The 19780-nt window shown below is 47.4% G+C and overlaps 1 protein-coding gene across 1 annotated transcript in view; it reads left to right on the top strand.

Annotated features, from left to right (window-relative positions):
* zbtb16a (zinc finger and BTB domain containing 16a) overlaps positions 1 to 19780 on the top strand; it is a 104274-nt gene that overhangs the window by 21428 nt on the left and 63066 nt on the right. Inside the window, exon 3 of the mRNA XM_056594224.1 lies at positions 19756 to 19780. This exon is cut by the window's right edge and continues 73 nt beyond it. Within this exon, the coding sequence (XP_056450199.1) occupies positions 19756 to 19780 (25 nt within the window). The remainder of the gene's footprint in view (positions 1 to 19755) is intronic.

Consider the following 19780-nt stretch of genomic DNA (forward strand, 5'->3'; position numbering starts at 1 on the left):
GACATGTGTGCACCTTTTGAATCTGATGATGTGGTTTGCAGTGCATGCATGCCTAATACATATTCATGTTCATTAGATGCATTTAAACAGAATGAGCAGGATACAAAAGCATTTCAAATCAGTTTGTAAGGTGTGCTTATACTTCCCTGCATGAATCAAAAACGGTAAGATAAAAATACTTATAAAATATATTTTTACTTAATATCTCTAGCTTTTTTTATTGCCATCAACATTACTTCATCTACGAAGGTTAGATGTCATAACTCATCATAAGTAAAGAAAATAAATACATTGACGGTTGCAGTCAGCTTATACCATCAGCGAACTGCACTTCACTTGAATTCAGCCATCAGGACAAGCGGAGGACAGCACCGGGGCTTTATGTTGATGCTGCGGTTACAGTACTCACTAGTTCCTGATGCTCGGTTCCACCTCGTCTCATTAAAGCACGTTTAAGTAAACCTTTTCTGGTGCCCTGGCTGAAGGTCAGAGAGATTTTTTTTTAGTCTTGCAGCAAAAAACTGGGAACCACAAACACAGTAACCGCTGAATAATTAAACTCGCACATATGGAAGGTAGCAGCCCCACATTTTAACTGGAGCAATCTCCTTTCTTTAATGTGGGCTGGAACAGAATCCCTCAAACTGAATCTAGCCAGGCCCCCCGTCCAGGTTGACCTTCAGCCTCAGGGGCCCACTTACCTACAAATAAGCCTGAATATATCCAGATCTTTAATAATCAAATGAATGTGAATATCAAAATTAAGTTAGTAACTGAGTTGCACATATGAAAAGAAACACGTTTAAACAGACAATAATCATGTAAAAACAAGTGAATGTCAGGGCTCCATGGCTTGCTGCTTACCCACCCGACCTGCGGTCCGACAATCCCCGGGCTGGAGGACTAGCACGCTAAGTCAATGGCCAGCCAAGGGTGTGCTTGGCTCTGCCGAGGGCCGGCGGCCGTCATGGCTAGGGGACGCTCGTAATGCGGGACTCAAAGAGCATAAATACAGGACGGCATCACCTTGAGTCTCTGGAACAGAAAACACCCCATCTTTGCCCACTGTAGGGCTTTTATGGTGGAAAAGACGAAAAAACTCAGCCATTGAATGTCACAGAGGGAGCCTGGGTTCTTTGAGACAGGCACTTTAAACAGCAGTCAAGAGCGGATAATGCATGCGATGTGGAAAATGCAGAATACTCTGAGTCACCCTGTCGATCTGTGGTTCAGTTAATAGTGTGCCATTCTACAACTGTTGCATTGAACTGCAAGTACATAAGTGGTAGGGTAGGAAGCATCCAATGGAGTCGTATGTGCGTCAGCTGCATATCCTGACAATCTGCTAGAATTGGTTACTTACTTTTAGTTACTATTGCTAGAACTAGAACCTGATGTTTTAATATTACTGAATGTTTATTACTATTGCGACTATCACATCATCATATTGGGTTTATTGGCTATTTCTTACTTTGAGATGCTATTGCTATTTGCAGAACCCGATATTAGATATTATGATTATTAGAGAAATTTGGTTAACTTTGCATTTAGCTTTAGGATGATTCTAAAGTGGACAGGACGACCTGGTCAGACCTATTTTCAAGGTTGACGTTGTCAATTGAACATGAATAGATCTGTCAGCCCCTGGGCGCTGGACAGTGTGCATTATCAGAGTAAGGGCCAGCAGCACAAAAGACTGTGAGCCCTTGAAAGCCACCGAGACATGCCTAAGCAAGACCTTGTCATCACTTGTCCCAGGCCAATACCCACCTCTCTTGACCACTCCATTGTGTGTGTGTGTGCGCGCGTGCGCGCGCGCGCGCACACACACACACACACACACACACACACACACACACACACACACACACACACACACACACACACACACACACACACACACACACACACACACACACACACACACACACACACACACACACACACACACATTTCCCCCCCCCCCCCGGCTTGTTGTCTCTGGGTTGTCCCTTTAAAGCCAGAGATAAGCAATCACCAGGAGCTGATATACAAACAATCTGCTTTTAAAGAAGGAAGAGATGGTGAGTGGTGCCCCCCCCCCCCCCCCCAACCCTCTCGACCCCCTCTTCCTGTACACACACATACCTTAACTTCCTCCCAGACAATTGACGTATTCAAAATGGATGCCTTCTTCTGAATGCCTACGCCATTGTCTCGGGCGCTTTACGCACCGCTTCCCCCAACACAAAGGTCACTCATCGTGACAGCATAAAGCTCTGGTCATTAGGGGTTGATGAATGACCTGGCCGACCGGTCAAGCCTTGACCTCCTTCCCATGGTCCTACAATCTAGTCTTTATCGTTAATTTTTTGTCTCTCCCTTTCTAAGACTTTCTAAGACCAACTTTCCGATGTCGTTTTGGCAGGCGGGGTCGGGAGATACTGGTTGTTCAAGCTTTCCTCTATCTATTTGCCCATGGGGACTAGCAATTGAGACACACACACACACACACACACACACACACACACACACACACACACACACACACACACACACACACACACACACACACACACACACACACACACACACACACACACACACACACACACACACACACACACACACACACACACACACACAGAGAGAGCACGTGTACACATAGACACATGCACGAACAAGCAAACAGTAACAGGATGCTTTCAGCTCTTATCTGGGGTGCTTTTAGGACAGCTGTTGAGTGCAAGCAGCTCACCTTTGACCCCTCTGTACCGATAGACTCCAACTCCCTCCCCTCACCACCAGCACCACGACAGCCCCACCTCCCAATGCATCATAAATTCCTACCTCCGCCTTCCTTCTCGCTGGGCTACAGTGGAAACCTACTTTAGTTTGACCGTTGCCCATCTGCTCTTGAACCACCAGCAATCACCTTCACTTTTCGTCATGTACAAATGTGCGGACAGAGCGTTTAGCCTCGAGGACATGGTGGGAAAGAAAATAGATAATCAATAGCATGAGATTGCTGTCCTTCTTTTTCTGCACCTTTTTCATTGTAACACGCCAGGTGTGAGACGTCTGCCTCAGTTTTGTGTGTGTGTGTGTGTGTGTGTGTGTGTGTGTGTGTGTGTGTTTGTGCGCGCACATGTGTGCCTGTACGTGTGTTTGGGGGGGGTCTGCAACACTGGCTTTCAGGCAGGGCTGACACCTGGAAGGTTAGTCTTTATGTGGTTTGCGCTGGTATTTGCACTTAGGTTAGTAACCTCTCGGCCCATATTATCCCCCCCCAACCTTTCTTTATCTTTCCCTACCTCACTCAACCAGGTTTAAAACAATGTGCCTTGTTTCAGAAGCAAAGGAAAGGCTACATTTCTGCCTGGAGGGAGGGAGGAAGGGAGGGAGGGAGGGAGAGAGGGAGAGAGACTTTATTAGCCAACCGTCCCTCCACTGAAACACAAGTGTAATCAAGCCTTGGTAGAACATTCTGCCACCGTGTACTTCTGTGACTCGAGTGGAGTTAGGAATTATCTTCTGGCTTGTCCAGATCCTAATCTAGATTATGATATGTGGGGTGGATTCATATGGTGTGTGTGCATTGCTTTTGTTTGTGCGAGCATGCAGGCAAGGAGCCGTGTGTGTGTCGGTTGGCTTGTATTGGCTCATTGTTTGGAAAGTGTGAGAGTGTCATATAAATAGGCTATTCATTCATTACCTACTTGCTTACACAATCCAGAAGCAATCTCGCTATCATGAGACCGGTTCAAATGTCTTACTACACAAGGCGGCACAGAGACACACACAGACACAGACGCACGCACGCACGCACAGCACACACACACAGGCACACACATACACACACACACATACACACTCCTAGTGGCGCTTTTGTCCTTCTCAACCACACATACGCATGCATACTTGCACACACATTTGCTTTCTTACTCACACACACACTCTCACCCTCTTTCACAGACACAGACACACAGTGGGCAGAGGCTTGCGTCTTGGTGATGGTTATCTAGGTGCGTGTGCCCACAGTTTGACGCCACTGCTTGGCTGGTCCACTCCAGGCCAGGTCCAGGGCCCACATGGCTGGGTCCTAGACCCATGGCCTTGGTGGGGAGAAAGGCCCATTGTGGGCCTAGTGGCGCTTTTGTCCAGATGGTTCACATACCTTTAGTCATGCTCCAGGCAAGGAATTTACTCCCTTGGGATGAAGTCCCTGACCCTGGATACAACAAGGGCCAACATAAACAGACCCCTGCCCTTATCCCAAGCCCCAACACACACACACACACACACACACACACACACACACACACACACACACACACACACACACACACACACACACACACACACACACACACACACACACACACACACACACACACACACACACACAGGGAGAGAGGGCGGAGGGGCTCTGACCTCTGTTGTTTGAACTCATTATGGGGTTGACAGACAGAGGGATGATGAGAGAGACAGAGAGAGACGGGGATGAAGAGAGGGAGAGCTGGTTATTACAGTGTGAATTTGTAACGTCTTCACTACACTTTGTTTATGAACAGGCCTCGGGTTAACTGTCTAAGATCCTGGAAGTGGCTCCCTGAATCAGTGCTGGAGCCGTGTCTCTAAATGAGGGACTTCTGCATGTATGGTCTGGCAGAGCGACGGGCAGAGAGAGAGAATTACGTGTGTAATTACACTTGTAAATAGTGTTTTTTTCTATCTCCTTTTAAAACATAGCCTTAGCAGACGTCCAATAAAACAACAGATTTTTAAATGGATCCAAGGAGACAAAAACAACATGGAGACAAAAACAATACAAAAGAAAAAATGTGTTTCATTTTTTTCCTTGGGTCTCTCACTCGTGATACATTTTGTACGAGAACATTTCATTCTCAGACATCGATGGCCTTGCCAGAAAAGCCAGATGGAGAACAACAACAGCAGAGTCAGTGAGAGACATTCTGCGCTCCGTTCCACACTCTCTTCTGTGGTTGCACGCACAGGGAAATGGCTTTTCCCTCCCTCTCCTTTCTCCAGTTTTAATTTAGTACAGTTTAATTCAGGCCTGCTGGACGTGTTTAAATAAGGACGGGGACTGGATGCCATCCTTTAATACTGTAACTTCTTGTTCTTGTTTTTAAGGACGTTTGCACATGAATGTTTATAGACTAGTTGGTACATGTGTTCTGGCCCCATTTTGAATTATATCCCGTATTCCCTGAGGAGCTTTCTTCCGCTCCGGGGGTCGTCACAACAAGCTAGGCTGCCCTACTGCAGAATTATGGTAATGTCCGATGCTGCACACAAATGGCCACAGTCTCCATATATCGCATATGGCGCTTAGCTTATTTTTTTTTGTTATCGCGTCAATATATATTGTGCAGGAGCCATTATACATTAGCGGACTAGATGGTTGTCATTCACCCGATACCATTACAAGTCGGTTAACGGGCGAGACAGCATGGCAAACCATTCTATAAGCGCCATTTACAATGTGTCAATCGCAAAACACTTGCCATAATCATGCTACTCCGCATCATCACCGACTGCAGTGTTGACCGAACAACTATCACCTGATTATGTCCTCACACGCCCCCCTCCTCCTGCCTTTTTGTTACCACCCCCCCCTCCCTGCTTGCTTCCTCTTGATACCGTAATCCTCTCTCCACTTCCTCCACCTACCCCCCCCCCCTCATCTGCTGCTGCCTCGGTGAGGGACCCCCCCCCCCCCACCTCCACATATCTGTCGGCACGTATCCGCCGCTCAATCGCTCTCCTCGGCGGGGGGGGGGGGGGGAGGTGCCGGGCCCGCGGCTGGGGCTTCCTAACAGCTCGTGGCGGCTCTTCCATTAATCAAAGACACATCCAGTGTCCCATTACAGAAACACCGCTGCTCGGCCTGTCCCTGGCTGACAGCCCGCCAATTCATCTTCTCGGGAGGAATGGAGGCGGGAGAGGGGGGGGTGTTGGTGGGGGGGGGAGGTGGAGAAAGAAAAAAATAAAGAAAAGGTATTGTGCCTCACACCGGTTGCCTTTTATTCTACCTGTTTTGGGCTGGAAGTGGCGTTGGAGGGGGGTGGAGAGAAACATTGGGTTTGGGGGGGCCTGGGTTCTGGGGAGAGCAACGGGAAGACCCCTCTGAAATTGTTTTCTCTGGGTCAGGCAAACAGCAGGCAGTGGGGGGGGGGTACTGTGAGGGTAAATTGCTTGTCTTGGGTAACGCGCCAGGTAGAGGGAGGGAGAGAGAGAGAGAGAGAGTGAGCGCTGGGTGGAGGAGGAGGTGGGTGGTGTTGGGGGGGGGGGGGGGGGGGGGGGAGTTGGTGGGGTTGACGTTTTAGGAAGGATTGAGATGTGTTGCCTTAAGAAAGTGATTCCATTTCTTTGCAGTCGGCCAATTGGGGAAGAAGAGGAGGGGGTGGAGGGGGTGGTGGTGGTGGTGGTGATGGTGGGGGCCGGGGGTGATTCCACTATACCTTCGTTGCTGTGCCAGTGCTTAAAGGAACACTTTGCACGCATCATGGTGACATGCATACACACACACGCACCTCGAAGACGCACCGTTGCACTCTTTAGGTCAGGGGTGCCCAACCTTTTTTGACCCAAGATCTACTTTTCAAGTAGCCAACCTCCCGAGATCTACCAGCAAACCTACCTTCAAGCGGGGGGGGGGTTGTATCGTGAACCTACGGACTTCAGTGGGGGTTTCATTCCGTCTGCGCACGGCACCTTCTCAACGATAATCAATAATCTTCCTCCCACTCAGGGTGAAAATGGTAGGTCTTAGCTTGTTTCCCCTCAGCCATGCCAACGTTTAGGAGTGTGTAACTACTGTTGACGGCTTTCAACTGCTGTTAACAGCACATGCGCTACCGCGCGTATATGTCCCGCGCAAATTTAATTTTATTAAAAAAAAAAAATAAAAAAAAAGAATTTTTTTTTTTTTTTCTTCACCCCTCGCGATCGACTTGGGATCTGTCGGCGATCTACTGGTAGACCGCGATCGACTGGTTGGGCACCCCTGCTTTAGGTGGTGGAGTCGGACACTAAATGGATCGGCTTATCTGGTAGCACGCTCCGTAAATATCTGCACTCTTAACTTGCTAGTTCACTCCTTACTTCTACTCTCTTTTTTAGCCGGCCCTAAATGACAAGTATTAGCCCTGATTCATACCTTGCCATAAGGATATGAATGCTATTGATGATGTGAACGTTCACATCATCAATAGCATTCATATCCTATCCGAATCTTTCCTGCCATGTCCCTGTCGTTTTAACTGTGAACATACACTGGATTGGATGTTTTTGCACAAATACACAACAAATGCTGAAATAAAACGCACAAAGAGTACCTTGTGAGCTAAACACTGAGCGGCTATGTATTTGACACAAGGACGCATTGACTTAGTCACCAATTAGATGGGTATTTTATTGAACACTTTACATAACGCTACATCTGATATTGAGTCTTAGTAACTGCCGTCTGTTGATGCAGTGCCGTTGCCAATTCACATCACACCGCTAATCGCCGCAGACCAACAAACAAACGACGTATTTGTCGGGGATCGAGGGAGATTCGAAGGGAGTAGTGGCGGTAATGTAAATGCAAATACTGAGGGGGGGAACGGGACAGCTGCCCCTCACCCCACCCACAACCAAAACAACACCATCACCACCGCATCCTCTAGACTGAAAGAACCAATATGTCTCTCCACCCTCCCTCCGCCCACCCCCCCACCCCCCACACCCACCCCACCCCCCACACACACACACACACACACAGACACACAGACACACAGACCAGCCTCCTTTCTCTGGTGAGATTGGCATGATTCAGGCAGCAGTGCTGGTTGGCACAGTGTGTGCGGGTGTGTGTATGTGTTTGCGTGTGTGTGCAGTGGTGGGCTGTCGCCGGGGCTAATTCTGACACCCAATGCCCACTGGGCTATTAATTACCCTGTGTGTAGCGTGGCATCTGCTGAATGGACGGGCAGAGGGGAGGGGTGGAGGTGAGGAGAGTTTGCACAGACGGCACGATGCTCCACCACTCGACCAGTCCTCCACCCCCAACCTCCTCTCTCTCCCAACCAATGTATACTCAGAACCTCTCTGTCTTCCTCTCTCTCTCTCTCTCTCTTGGTCTCTCTGTCCCTTTCTCTGTTTGTCTGTCTGTCTGTCTGTGTGTGGGTGGGAACCCCAGGTGCATTTGCACAGCCATTCTTATTGCACTCATTGTGCATATATGATAGATTTTGGCAGCCGCGCTTTCCTTTCTCTTTGGTCCAATCTCTCCCCCTCTTACATACACACACACGCGCGCGCGCACACACGCACACACTCAGAAAGCAAAACAGCAACTAGGCTGGCAATATTTAACCACCATGCGACAGTGTCCACAGATGCCCTGTCTGTGAAAGTGGATTGGAGGAAAATATGCATCCGTTCAATCCATTTCACTTTGGCGTGCAGCTCGCAATGTTTTAAAACACAATTGTTTCCTCGGGGAAGGGCTGTCACATTTGTTTTGTTCGATTTTCTTCCAACATTTCAATGGTTTTATTATACACACTCTGGATCAGACTCTGGCTGTCTCTTGGTGCCGAATTGTGCACTTGACTTACAATCTGCACTATACTTGAGTCCCGTATAAACTATATAATACCACGATGTACGTTGTACTTGTGTTTTATACACTATACTACCATATAAGGTAGATGCCATTATATAACAATATACTCTAGTACTATATACAATGAGCATAGTATACACTCAATAGTGTATGTTATACACCGTGACCACTACCAGTACTACTATACTACGGCACTTATACTACCATATTATTGTGTATATTATACACTGGTACATATATACTATAGTACCAGACTAAAGGACTTATTTCTGGGTATTTAGTATGATAGTATAATGTATACTGTACACTACTATGTTCATGCTATATTACTAGAACTATAGTAGTTTATGCAGGGTATGAAGTTCCAGTGTATATTGAATATTATATACACTGCTCCGTATATGCTGCAGTAGTAGGCCTATATAAACAGAGGTCCCTCCAGTCTGTCCATGACGGATGCACCTTCCTAAGGACAGAGCTCCCTGGTTCATCAGCCGTGGGAAGAAGCTGAGATGCTGGTGTTTTGGTAACAGGACCTCTGTCTGCCCACAACGCCACGCCCTATCGATCCACACACACACACACACACACACACACACACACACACACACACACACACACACACACACACACACACACACACACACACACACACACACACACACACACACACACACACACACACACACACACACACACACACACCGACCCACACACACACACACACACACCGACCCACACACACACACACACACACACCGACACACACACACACACACACCCCGACGTTGCCGTCACCGCTAGACATTAAGCAGTAACCGCACACACACATGGGTGTCTCGCGTCGCCATAGCCTGGAGGTGACCTCGCCTCCCTACCGCTAGCCGCGCTCCTTCTCCCACGCTTATTATTCTAGCCCCCCCCCCCCCCCCCCCCCCGCCACCATCCCATAAGAGCCAGCTGATCGGCTCCCTGTGCACACAGACACGCGCCCCAGACACACTCCCACAAGGAACACACGGGGTGCTGCGTGGGTCAGAAGGAGAGGAGTTGTCTCTTCGTCTGAGTCTGGAGTTATTCCTGTCTTCCGTGCCTCCGGCCAAGAAACTGTCAGCTTGTCCTTTTTTTTTCTTTTTTTTCTCCCCTCAACTTCTTTTCGTCTCTGCTCTGCTTATGTATTTTCTTTTCCTGCTTCCCCTACTTTCACTTTTAAGACCCCCCCCCCCCCCCCCCCCAACACCTCCTCCGTCTACCCCTCCTGTCTAAGCGTGTCTCCTTGTTTTTTCTCTCCATTCTTTCTCACTTTTTCGCTCCCTGCCTCTCTCCCCCCCTCTCCCCCCCTCTCCCTCCCCTTCTCTCTCTCCTTTTACTTGGGATGCTAAATGAACCAGGGTCTGATCCTATTATTTTTAAATGTGTGACCTGTTATAATGTGTCAACCATAATATTACGTTACTCTATTTCAACCCTGTAACTACAGTTCGTACTGATGACTAAATCAAAAAAGTGTCAAAATAAACTGGTTGAGCTGAGCTGTCTAAAAGTAATATCTACATTATGAATGAATGTATCTTGAATTTGGGACTATCTATCAGCTTTTTGTGCCTTTTATGGACAGGGAAAACAAACATGAGGGCGGGTTAAAGAAGAGTCATGAAATAGACAATGGGATGGGGTGTAGCTTGGGAACACAGCTGGGATCCTGGCTACTGCCTACATGATTCGTTCACTAGCAGGTTGAGCCAGCAACTGCCCCCTAAAAAAATGAATTGACCACCAGAAAAAGGTCAATAAGCCAACCGAAAGACAAAAAAGTATATAGTCATACATTTCTGGAATTATACAATATTTATTCATTTATTGTGCGATTTCAATTGTTATAAAACCCAACCCAATACTAAACCAATGTAATGAAAAACATAAACGAGAGCTTTAAAATCATACACATAAAAATCACAACAAGTGTATTCTCGGAACACACATTCTCTTTCTCCCAATCTCGCTCTCCCCCTCTCCCTCCCTCCCACCGTGCACGCTGGGCTAGCAGACGTGCACTGAATGAAAGCCTAGATGGCCTAACACCACTGCTGCCACCCTAACCTCCCCCAGCGCGCGCACGCACGCACACACGCACACACACACACACACACACACACACACACACACACACACACACACACACACACACACACACACACACACACACACACACACACACACACACACACACACACACAGACTCACACAGCCATAGACACACACACACACAGCCATGGAGGCACACACACACAGCCATGGAGGCACATACTCCAAAACACTGGGTTGCTAAGGTCAGACACATCAAAACAACCTGCCTACGGCTATCTTGAGTGTCAAAATAAGGCTTGAAACTAAACAGTCTCTTCCCCCCCTCGCTTCTTTCTAAACACCCGTTATTCCAAGAACTCTCCCGTGAAGAAAGATGGAGTCCATTTTGCTCATAATTGTCAATTTGTAGGCCTCTCACGAACAACAGCAACAGGGTCCCCAGAAACTGGCACGCACACACGCGCACACACGCACATACACGCACACAAGAACACAAGAACACAGCCCACACACACACACACACACACAAATACACACCACACACACACACAAGCATGCACCATCACCACTACCCCCTCCCACAGAGCTGTCTCTTTACTAGAATGTGACCTGTTTGCCATAGCCGAGCGGCTACAGTAAGCCAATCCCAGTAGCGTTGCATAACAGTCTGAGAGTGAGCGGGCGCGAGATGGAGAGAGCAAGCACACGGACGCACGGACGCACGCACACACACACAGAGGGCAAGAGAGATACACACACACACACACACACACACGTGCAGAGAGGGAGTGAGAGACACACACACGCACACAGACTCCTGAAATAATCACCTTGTCAACAGCCCTGTTTTCGGCTCTCTGTCCTATACACCCTCGCCCTCCCCCACAACATCCCTGGCTTTCTCTCTCTTTTTTTCCCCCCTCTAAACCGGGACAAACAAGGCTGTTTACATCGGAGAACCGCTGGCCAGATTGCGGCATCACTGGCGGGGGGAACTTTCTGCAGGCCCAACATCTGCATAATTGCGGCAGCTGTCACACATGCTGTGACAAATAACCCTCTCCGTGGATCCCAAGGAAGATTTATACACCCACCCACCCCAATAACGCCCACTGCTATCCCCATCACACGCTCAGTACGCCCCCCCCCCCCCCTCCACCCAACACACCTTCCACCAAACACCCAAGGGAAATGGTGTTTCTACGTTGCCATTTGCATTTATGTCACTTTATTTGTGAGTTTTTTTTCCGCCATGGCACAGGTAGTTTTTCCTTTTTTCCCCCGTTGTTGGTGAAACGCTGCATTTTATTGATGTAACAGGTGCTCCCGCTCGGCTTTTGTTATGACTGGTGCCGACGGAACAACACGTCTCTATCCCCCCACTCTTTCTCTCTCTGCCATACGAAACAGCAGCTAAAGTTAGACTTCTCTGAGGTTGACGTTTATTTAGTTCTGCTCTTTTTTTTTTTTTACTCTTTTTTTTTTTTTTTTGCTACTTGATGGAAGGTGATTCCGATGCATAATGCATGAGCTGCGACTAAAGCATTGTTAAAAAGCGTCCGTGTGTGTGTGTGTGTGTGTGTGTGTGTGTGTGTGTGTGTGTGTGTGTGTGTGTGTGTGTGTGTGTGTGTGTGTGTGTGTGTGTGTGTGTGTGTGTGTGTGTGTGTGAGTGAGAGGGTAGCCTTCACACTCAAACATGCACTCTAACCCCATCTCAGTGAAGAAAAGAACAGGGAGTAGATGTGTGGAGAAAAAATGTAAGAGAAAAGCGCCCGACTCACATTGTCAAGGCAGAAAAGGGAAACTAAACAAAATACAAAACACATTTTGACACACTATTTTCAGACGCCGTGAAAAGAGTGCCGGATAAAAACAAAAATGAGGAGAATAGGGGGGGAAGAGATGGAGTTCGAGTTTGCCTTGGCAAAGATGTGGATTTTTTTATGTCATGTCTTGTCGCAAGAGCGTCTTTCAACCGTCCAAAAGAATATATTTTGGTTTAGTTCATGTGTGATCCCTTGTGCTCTCATTATGATTGCTCCGCACTCCAAAAACAACCCCCTTTTTGTAGGAATACTTCCAGGTCAAATGTGTCAGGAAAAACAATCCATTATTATCTGCTGGAGACACCAAGGAGCTATGTATATCTTGGTTTATCTTAAGCAAGCACAACTCTGTCTCCTTTATACCCCTGAGCCATTGGTCGAGCTCCAACATTCTGTCGCAAACCGATTGGATGTTTTATTTGGGTTTTCTCCACCCTAGGCACTTAAAGTGCCAGTGAGCCCAAAATCCTCTTCTATTTGTTTTTAAATGTGTTAGTATGTAGACTATGATCTTGAACATAGTGACTGCCATTTTGCCAGTGTACATAACTGCGTAATTCAGTAAAGACAGGTGTCAAATCCTATGTCTTTGCCAGCCAGTTTGTGAACGTTATACTGTGCTCCCTACCGCCAAGACACAGACAAAGGCCGAATGACCCGGGAATGACCCGTCGACAATCACACTCTCGAACTGCGACAACGACGGCGGTAGTAATGTGATTATAACTAGTGCAATTATATGTCTTTTTTGATTGGAAAACCAATGTGAACAAGAGTCACAAATGGTGTGTGATACACTGTGTTGGAAAAGAACTGTGCCGCGACGTTCAGCTCAGAACGCTATTATCGACCTAATTATAGTTAGGATATTTTAATAACAACACGTCACTGTCCTCAGTATCGGGCACCACTTATAATTAACTATGATCAATATTAGTCTCTTTATTTAGTTTCTCTCTTCCAACGCATTCAGCTTCCAGTACAGGCATTCAATCTTTCAAGCATTTCAACATGGCAGTAAATAAACGTGTGTGTGTGTGTGTGTGTGTGTGTGTGTGTGTGTGTGTGTGTGTGTGTGTGTGTGTGTGTGTGTGTGTGTGTGTGTGTGTGTGTGTGTGTGTGTGTGTGTGTGTGTGTGTGTGTGTGTGTGTGTGTGTGTGTGTGTGTGCTCTCCCTGGGATCTCTACGTCTGTCTGTCTTACTCCTGCTACTCATCGACGCGCGCGTGTGTGGCTGGAATGTCTAGCAGCCGCCTCGCCCTGCGCCCCTTTTCCCGCCTCCCCATCGAGGCGGGGGGGGGGGGGGGGACCATTCATTGATATGTGCGGGAGCAAGCGGGGATAAACAGCCTGCACCGCCCTGCCCGTCGCCGCGCACCCGGCCGGCACTACGTTTTGATCGAGCAAAGCCTGAGAGATGAGCGGTGGAGGGTGGGTGGGGGTGGAGGGGGGGGGGGTGGAAGGGGGGTGGTTGGGTGATGGAATGCTTTAATGCGCGGGGTGTGGAGGGTGGAGTGGGGAGGGCGGTGAAACGACAGTGGCAGTCGAGTACTGGTGTCTGTGGTCAGCCGAGAGGGAGGGAGGGAGGGAGGGAGGGAGGGAGGGAAATTGAGCTTTTTGTAACCCGTCACTGCCGTTCACTTGCAGCGGACCCATTGCAAAAACCACTGCCCCGGTGTGAATGTGAATGTGGGGCTCTGCATTGGCGCGGGTACAGGCGGGTGTGTCTGTGGGCTGCCAGCTGTTTTGTATGGGCGGTGGTACACACACTCCAGGCAGACGGGAGCGAGGGGGCTGGGTTGCAAATGAGTGAGAGCACTTTTTAAATTCGTAATGATACGGCCACATGTAGATGTTGCGTTATTTTTTAGGGGGTGTTTTGTGTGACTTTCACAAGACTTGATCTATAAGTGGAGCGCCGGTGATTGACAGGGGCATCGCTGTGAAAAAAGTCTCCGTCTCGATCACCCCCTCTGTTCTCTTTTTCTCACCCTTTTCTTTTTCGTTCTCTTGTGCTCTATTTCAGTCCATTTTTGTTCTCTCGCTCTCTCTCTCGCTCTCTCTCTCTCTCTCTCTCGTTCTCTCTCTCTCTCTCTACCTCTCTACCTCTCTACCTCTCTACCTCTCTCTCTACCTCTTTCTACCTCTCTCTCTCTCTCTCTCTCTCTACCTCTCAGCCAAGAGGAGAATACCGAAACGTGGGAGGGGCGGGTGCTCATAGCACCACATTAGGATCAGCAGCCAACGGAGGCATGAGCTCATCCGCTGCCTTCGTTTCTCCACATTTTCATTTCACGGCGTGACGGGTCTGGTGGCTCAATGTGAGGATACCTATCTTGAGTTTACCCTCAACATTCCATCCCCAGACTCGCCTTCTGCGCTCTTACATAAATACGCCCGACTCAATATAAAGAATGAGCAAAATTACTGTTATTCTGTTATTTTTGTAACCTCTTTATTTAATCCCCCGGAGATTAAAAATATCTTTTTTCAAGGGAGTTCTGACCAAGTGCAAAAGTCCATGAGGTTAGAACAATATATAAAATACAACCACCTCTCTGCATCCCTCCGTTTCACATGTAGCCATGGCTGTATTACAAAAAGATGCATCATCTCGTCTGTTAACTAAAACAAGCCGGGGAGCTCAAGGCTTATTAACCTGTGTTTATTATCCAGAACCCTGTTTAGAGCCGCAGCCTCTTTTCCATTGAGCCTAATGGCGATGGTGGCAGGTCTCCGCTCCGGTGTGGGCGCGATATGAACCCAGGCCAGAACACTTTGAGGGAATGAGCAAACACTTAGCGTTACTCATAACAGATTGTTGTTGTTTTTCTTGGGGTGTTTAAGGCAGAGGTTTATAATGGGAGCGTTTTTTTACCAAGCAGTGTGAGGTTTTGCTGTTTTAGTGCTCAATGCTAACTCTTTATTTTTTGACTGTCTCAATTTCTCTCTCGCTCTCTCTGTCTGTCCCTCTCTGCCTCTGTCTTTCTCTCTGTCTCTTTTTCTCTCTTTGTCTGTCTCTGGCCATCTCTCTGTGTCTGTCTCTGTCTGTCTATCTGGTTGTCCTCTCGCTCTGTCCCTCTATGTCTCACTATCTGTCATTTCTTTCTGTCTCGTTTGGTCTGTCTGTCCGTCTGTCCGTCTGTCCGGCTGTCTGTATTTTGTTCGGTCTCTCTATCTTTCTCTCTATCTCCCTTTCTATTTTAACCCGTACCACAGATGTGCACATGAGGTGCAGGATTGAGTTGGGGGCGGCCGATCCCGTAATGCAATAAGTAAGCTCTGTGCGTGTTAACAAGGCCCAGAAGTGTTGCATGCTGATGGAGATTAATTGGTACCACACATACACGCTCCAGAACCACGATGAGGCGGCTGGTGATAAAAATGAGGCTTCTTCTCTCCACTGTCTTTACGGATACAGACTTGTTGTGGTTTCCGAACACCTAATTCATTAATTTGCTCGCTCTCTTACTATTCCCAATACACTTTGTCAGATACATAAAAAAAAAAAAATGTTTAGCTGAATAAATAAATGATTGCAGTTCGTCTGTAGAGTTTCTTGAAATATAAGCTGTTTGAGTATTTTTATATCTATGTCTTCAAGCAAACAATTTATCCTTATGGCAAATAATTAAATCTAAATAAAAACGATAAAGCAGATGGAAAAAAGGCCAAGGGCACATGTATTGTGATTTGACTAAAGCCTTAAGGTTTGGGGTGTCCACTGTGCTCGCAGTGAAGGATAACACAGAAATGTATTGCAAATTAAACTTTATTTTCCCATCTTGTAAACCGCCTGAGACCAAACACTAAATAATCTTTCACACCACTCCTTTAAGGCATTCTCTTATATCTAAAATCCATCTTACTCTCCCCCTCTCTTTCTCGCTCTCACCCTCCCCTCTGTCTCTCTATCACTCTCTCTCTATCACTCTCTATCACTCTCCCTCTGTCTCTCTATCACTCTCTCTCTCTATCACTCTCTCTCTCTCCCTCTGTCTCTCTATCACTCTCTCTCTCTCTCTCTCTCTCTCTCTCTCTCTCTCTCTCTCTCTCTCTCCTCTCTCTCTCTCCTCTCTCTCTCTCTCTCTCTCTCTCTCTCTCTCTCTCTCTCTCTCTCTCTCTCCTCTCTCTCTCTCTCTCTCTCTCCTCTCTCTCTCTCTCCTCTCTCTCTCTCTCTCTCCTCTCCCTCTCTCATCTCTCTCTCTCTCCCTCTCTCTCCTCTCCTCTCCTTCCCCCCCCCCCCCCCCCCCCCTCTGTCTCTCTATCACTCTCTCTCTACACGCGTGTCAGAAGGTATGATGATGTATGGTCGACCGAGTCCACCGGCTAACAGAGTGAGAGGGGAAATAAACAAAGTTTAACGCTATACGGAGCAAGCTGTTACGGCCCAATAACCCACGCCTGTAATCTATCTCGCATTTCAGACACACAAACGATACACACACATGCACACGCACAGTCTGTCTGCGGCTGGTTTATGAGGAAGTGGGGTACTTAGGTGTGCGGCATATGTTTTGTTGACATAAATTTTAAATTTATTGCTGCTGTCAAAAAGTGAGTGTTGGACAAAGTCGATTATTAACAGAGTAAATGGCCTGAGAGAGTTTTATGACAACTTCCTTAATGGCTACAGTCAGTCTGTTTCAAATCACACCTCCCTTCCCCACCACCAACACCACTACCACCACCTCTTTGCCTTCTTCCGAATGCCCCACAGTGTCAAACCACCATCCAAAAAAAGAAAATATATATATATGCATGTGCCTCAAATGTATACCAACGCACATGCATACCCGTAGCGTGTTTTTCTCTATGCGCGCGCGCGTCTGACCAAAAGTACACGTGTGCATCTATGGCGTTCATAAATGAACAGTTCTATATGCACGGTCACATGTGTCAGAGACAAACGCGTCTCTCACACTGGCGACACACACTCTGGTTTTACCCGGTCACATCTGGATGGGGAGGGGTTGGGTGTTGGAAGGTCTGTGGGGGTTGGCTGACCAGGGTCATAAACTAAAATATGGCCATTAGATCTCCACTCCCTCCCCCCCCCCCACAAACACACACACACACACACGGCTGGCGTTTGACTACAACCGTTACCCCAACTTATTAGCGGGCATTAGCGATAATTCATGTCATTGTGTGGATGAAGTGGTCTGCTGTAGTGCGGTGTTCACATGACCTCATATAACCTTGTGTATCTTGCCCATATCTTATGGCACACCATTTCTTTAGTCTGAGTTATGATCTTTCGTTCAGATACTTGAAAGATGGTAGTCTTTATTTCCCTCCACTCTGTGCACTTCAATTTAATGCAACCTGCTGCAACCTTGGGCTTCAGTTCATACGCTCAGAACCGCACACCATGATTTTGATTGGAAATATCCCTAAAACTGCAGAGGTTATAATAAATCGTGTTGTCCTTAATAGATAGTATCTGAACAAATAACAAACTATTCCTCATGCTGAGATTCACTGTGATTTTCCTCCTACAATTTGTGTGTCAGGCCCAGTATTTAGGCCAGGTGTGTGCAGTCTGATCCTCAGGGGACAGAGTGGTGGTGGTCGACTCACTGCTCCTCCTGCTCCGGGCCTCACCTCCTTAATAAGTCCACCTGCACCTTATCTCTGCTCTGTCGGCTCACCACAATAGGGAGAGTGAAGGCGGACATAAAGCCTTTGGAAAAGAGTGTGTGTGTGTGTGTGTGTGTGTGTGTGTGTGTGTGTGTGTGTGTGTGTGTGTGTGTGTGTGTGTGTGTGTGTGTGTGTGTGTGTGTGTGTGTGTGTGTGTGTGTGTGTGTGTGTGTGTGTGAGAGAGAGGGGCGTAGGGGTCGTTCTCAACCTTGAACGTGCAAGTGGTCTTTCCAACCTCTTTCACCATCTGTCCGTCTATTTGTCTTTCTCTGTTTTTCTCCTTTTCTCCCTCGCTCCTAGTGTTCAACCCTGACTACTCATCAATGTATCAATAATAGACTCCCTACTACTGCACAGCCTTTTTCAGACTGTTGACTGTTAACATTCGGCTGAGATCCAAGTGATCTATTGCTAACTGCGTACAGATGTTTTGCCTCCACGTAGTCCTTGGAGAAACAAACATCTGAACGCTATAAATTCATTTATTCACAGACTTCTCCACGCTTGTCCGATATGTTTGTTGGCTTCACGCGCTTTGGGCTTTGACGTGAGCATCGCGTCGCGCCGGCGGTTAGGGTGCAGAGAGCGCCGGATAACGTGAGAACGGCAACATATGTCTTCCCCCCCCGCATCTGAGACGCATGTTCGCAACGGCTTACATTGCGTGTGCAAACAATGAGCTAAGGGCGTCTTTTGAAAGCGATTACCGATGGCTGAAAGCATGCTAATAAAGCACATTTCCCTTTCCATTTGCTCAACGATCACCCTCAACATGCCAGCCAAGGCCTTTTCCACAACGTATTTAAACTGTTATAGAGGCATGCTGGCACCCCCAAAGTTTTGTTCTCTGCCTCGGAGAATAGTACTTTCACTAGTTGTGTTGTTTGGCAATGCGTCATACCTTTTAAAGTGTTATAGGTCAGGTATGGCCCTGGAATAATCCATGGCCTTCGCTTTTGCATTGGGTAACCGTGGCAATGAATCGCAGGGCTGAATTTTGACGTTAGTTGTTGTCATTCAGTTACTTGACCTTCAGGATTCTCTTGTGTATTTGTGGATCTTGTTGGCAAACTCTGACCTTTTTTTAAATATAAGTTATTTTACTGTTGGAAAAAATCCAGGGTAAAGTGACCTGGTTTGCTTTGTGTGAGTGATTTTATTTTTTTAAGACGCACTAGGCACATTTTTTACTCTGCCTTGAATATGAAATGTGTGATACAAGTAGATTCAATCTTATAAGAACGAAGATAATTGATGACAAAAGATCTTTACTCCTGCGTTTATAGGTTAGCCTATTGACGTGTTTGAAGTGTTCTCTCTTTTTACACCTATTATCATTTGCTGTGGCCAGTAACATATTCTTGCTTCACAAACCCCTCAATTAGAAATCGGAACAAAGGATGAAACGACCCGTTTGCATGTGCTGTGACCCTGCCGCACTGACGTTGAAAACGTGCTGTGTGTGTGTGTGTGTATTATCCGGCGTTTCTGTGTCAACCGTCCCTGCCTCGGTCACGAGGTGCGTCCTCCCTTCTGTCCTCCCAAGTCCTGACGATGTTTGTGTTTTGTGTCCTCACAGGAAGATGCACAGCGGCATGAAGACC

This window comes from Gadus chalcogrammus, chromosome 7 (genome assembly GCF_026213295.1).
Source record: "Gadus chalcogrammus isolate NIFS_2021 chromosome 7, NIFS_Gcha_1.0, whole genome shotgun sequence".
Taxonomy (NCBI): Eukaryota; Metazoa; Chordata; class Actinopteri; order Gadiformes; family Gadidae; genus Gadus; species Gadus chalcogrammus.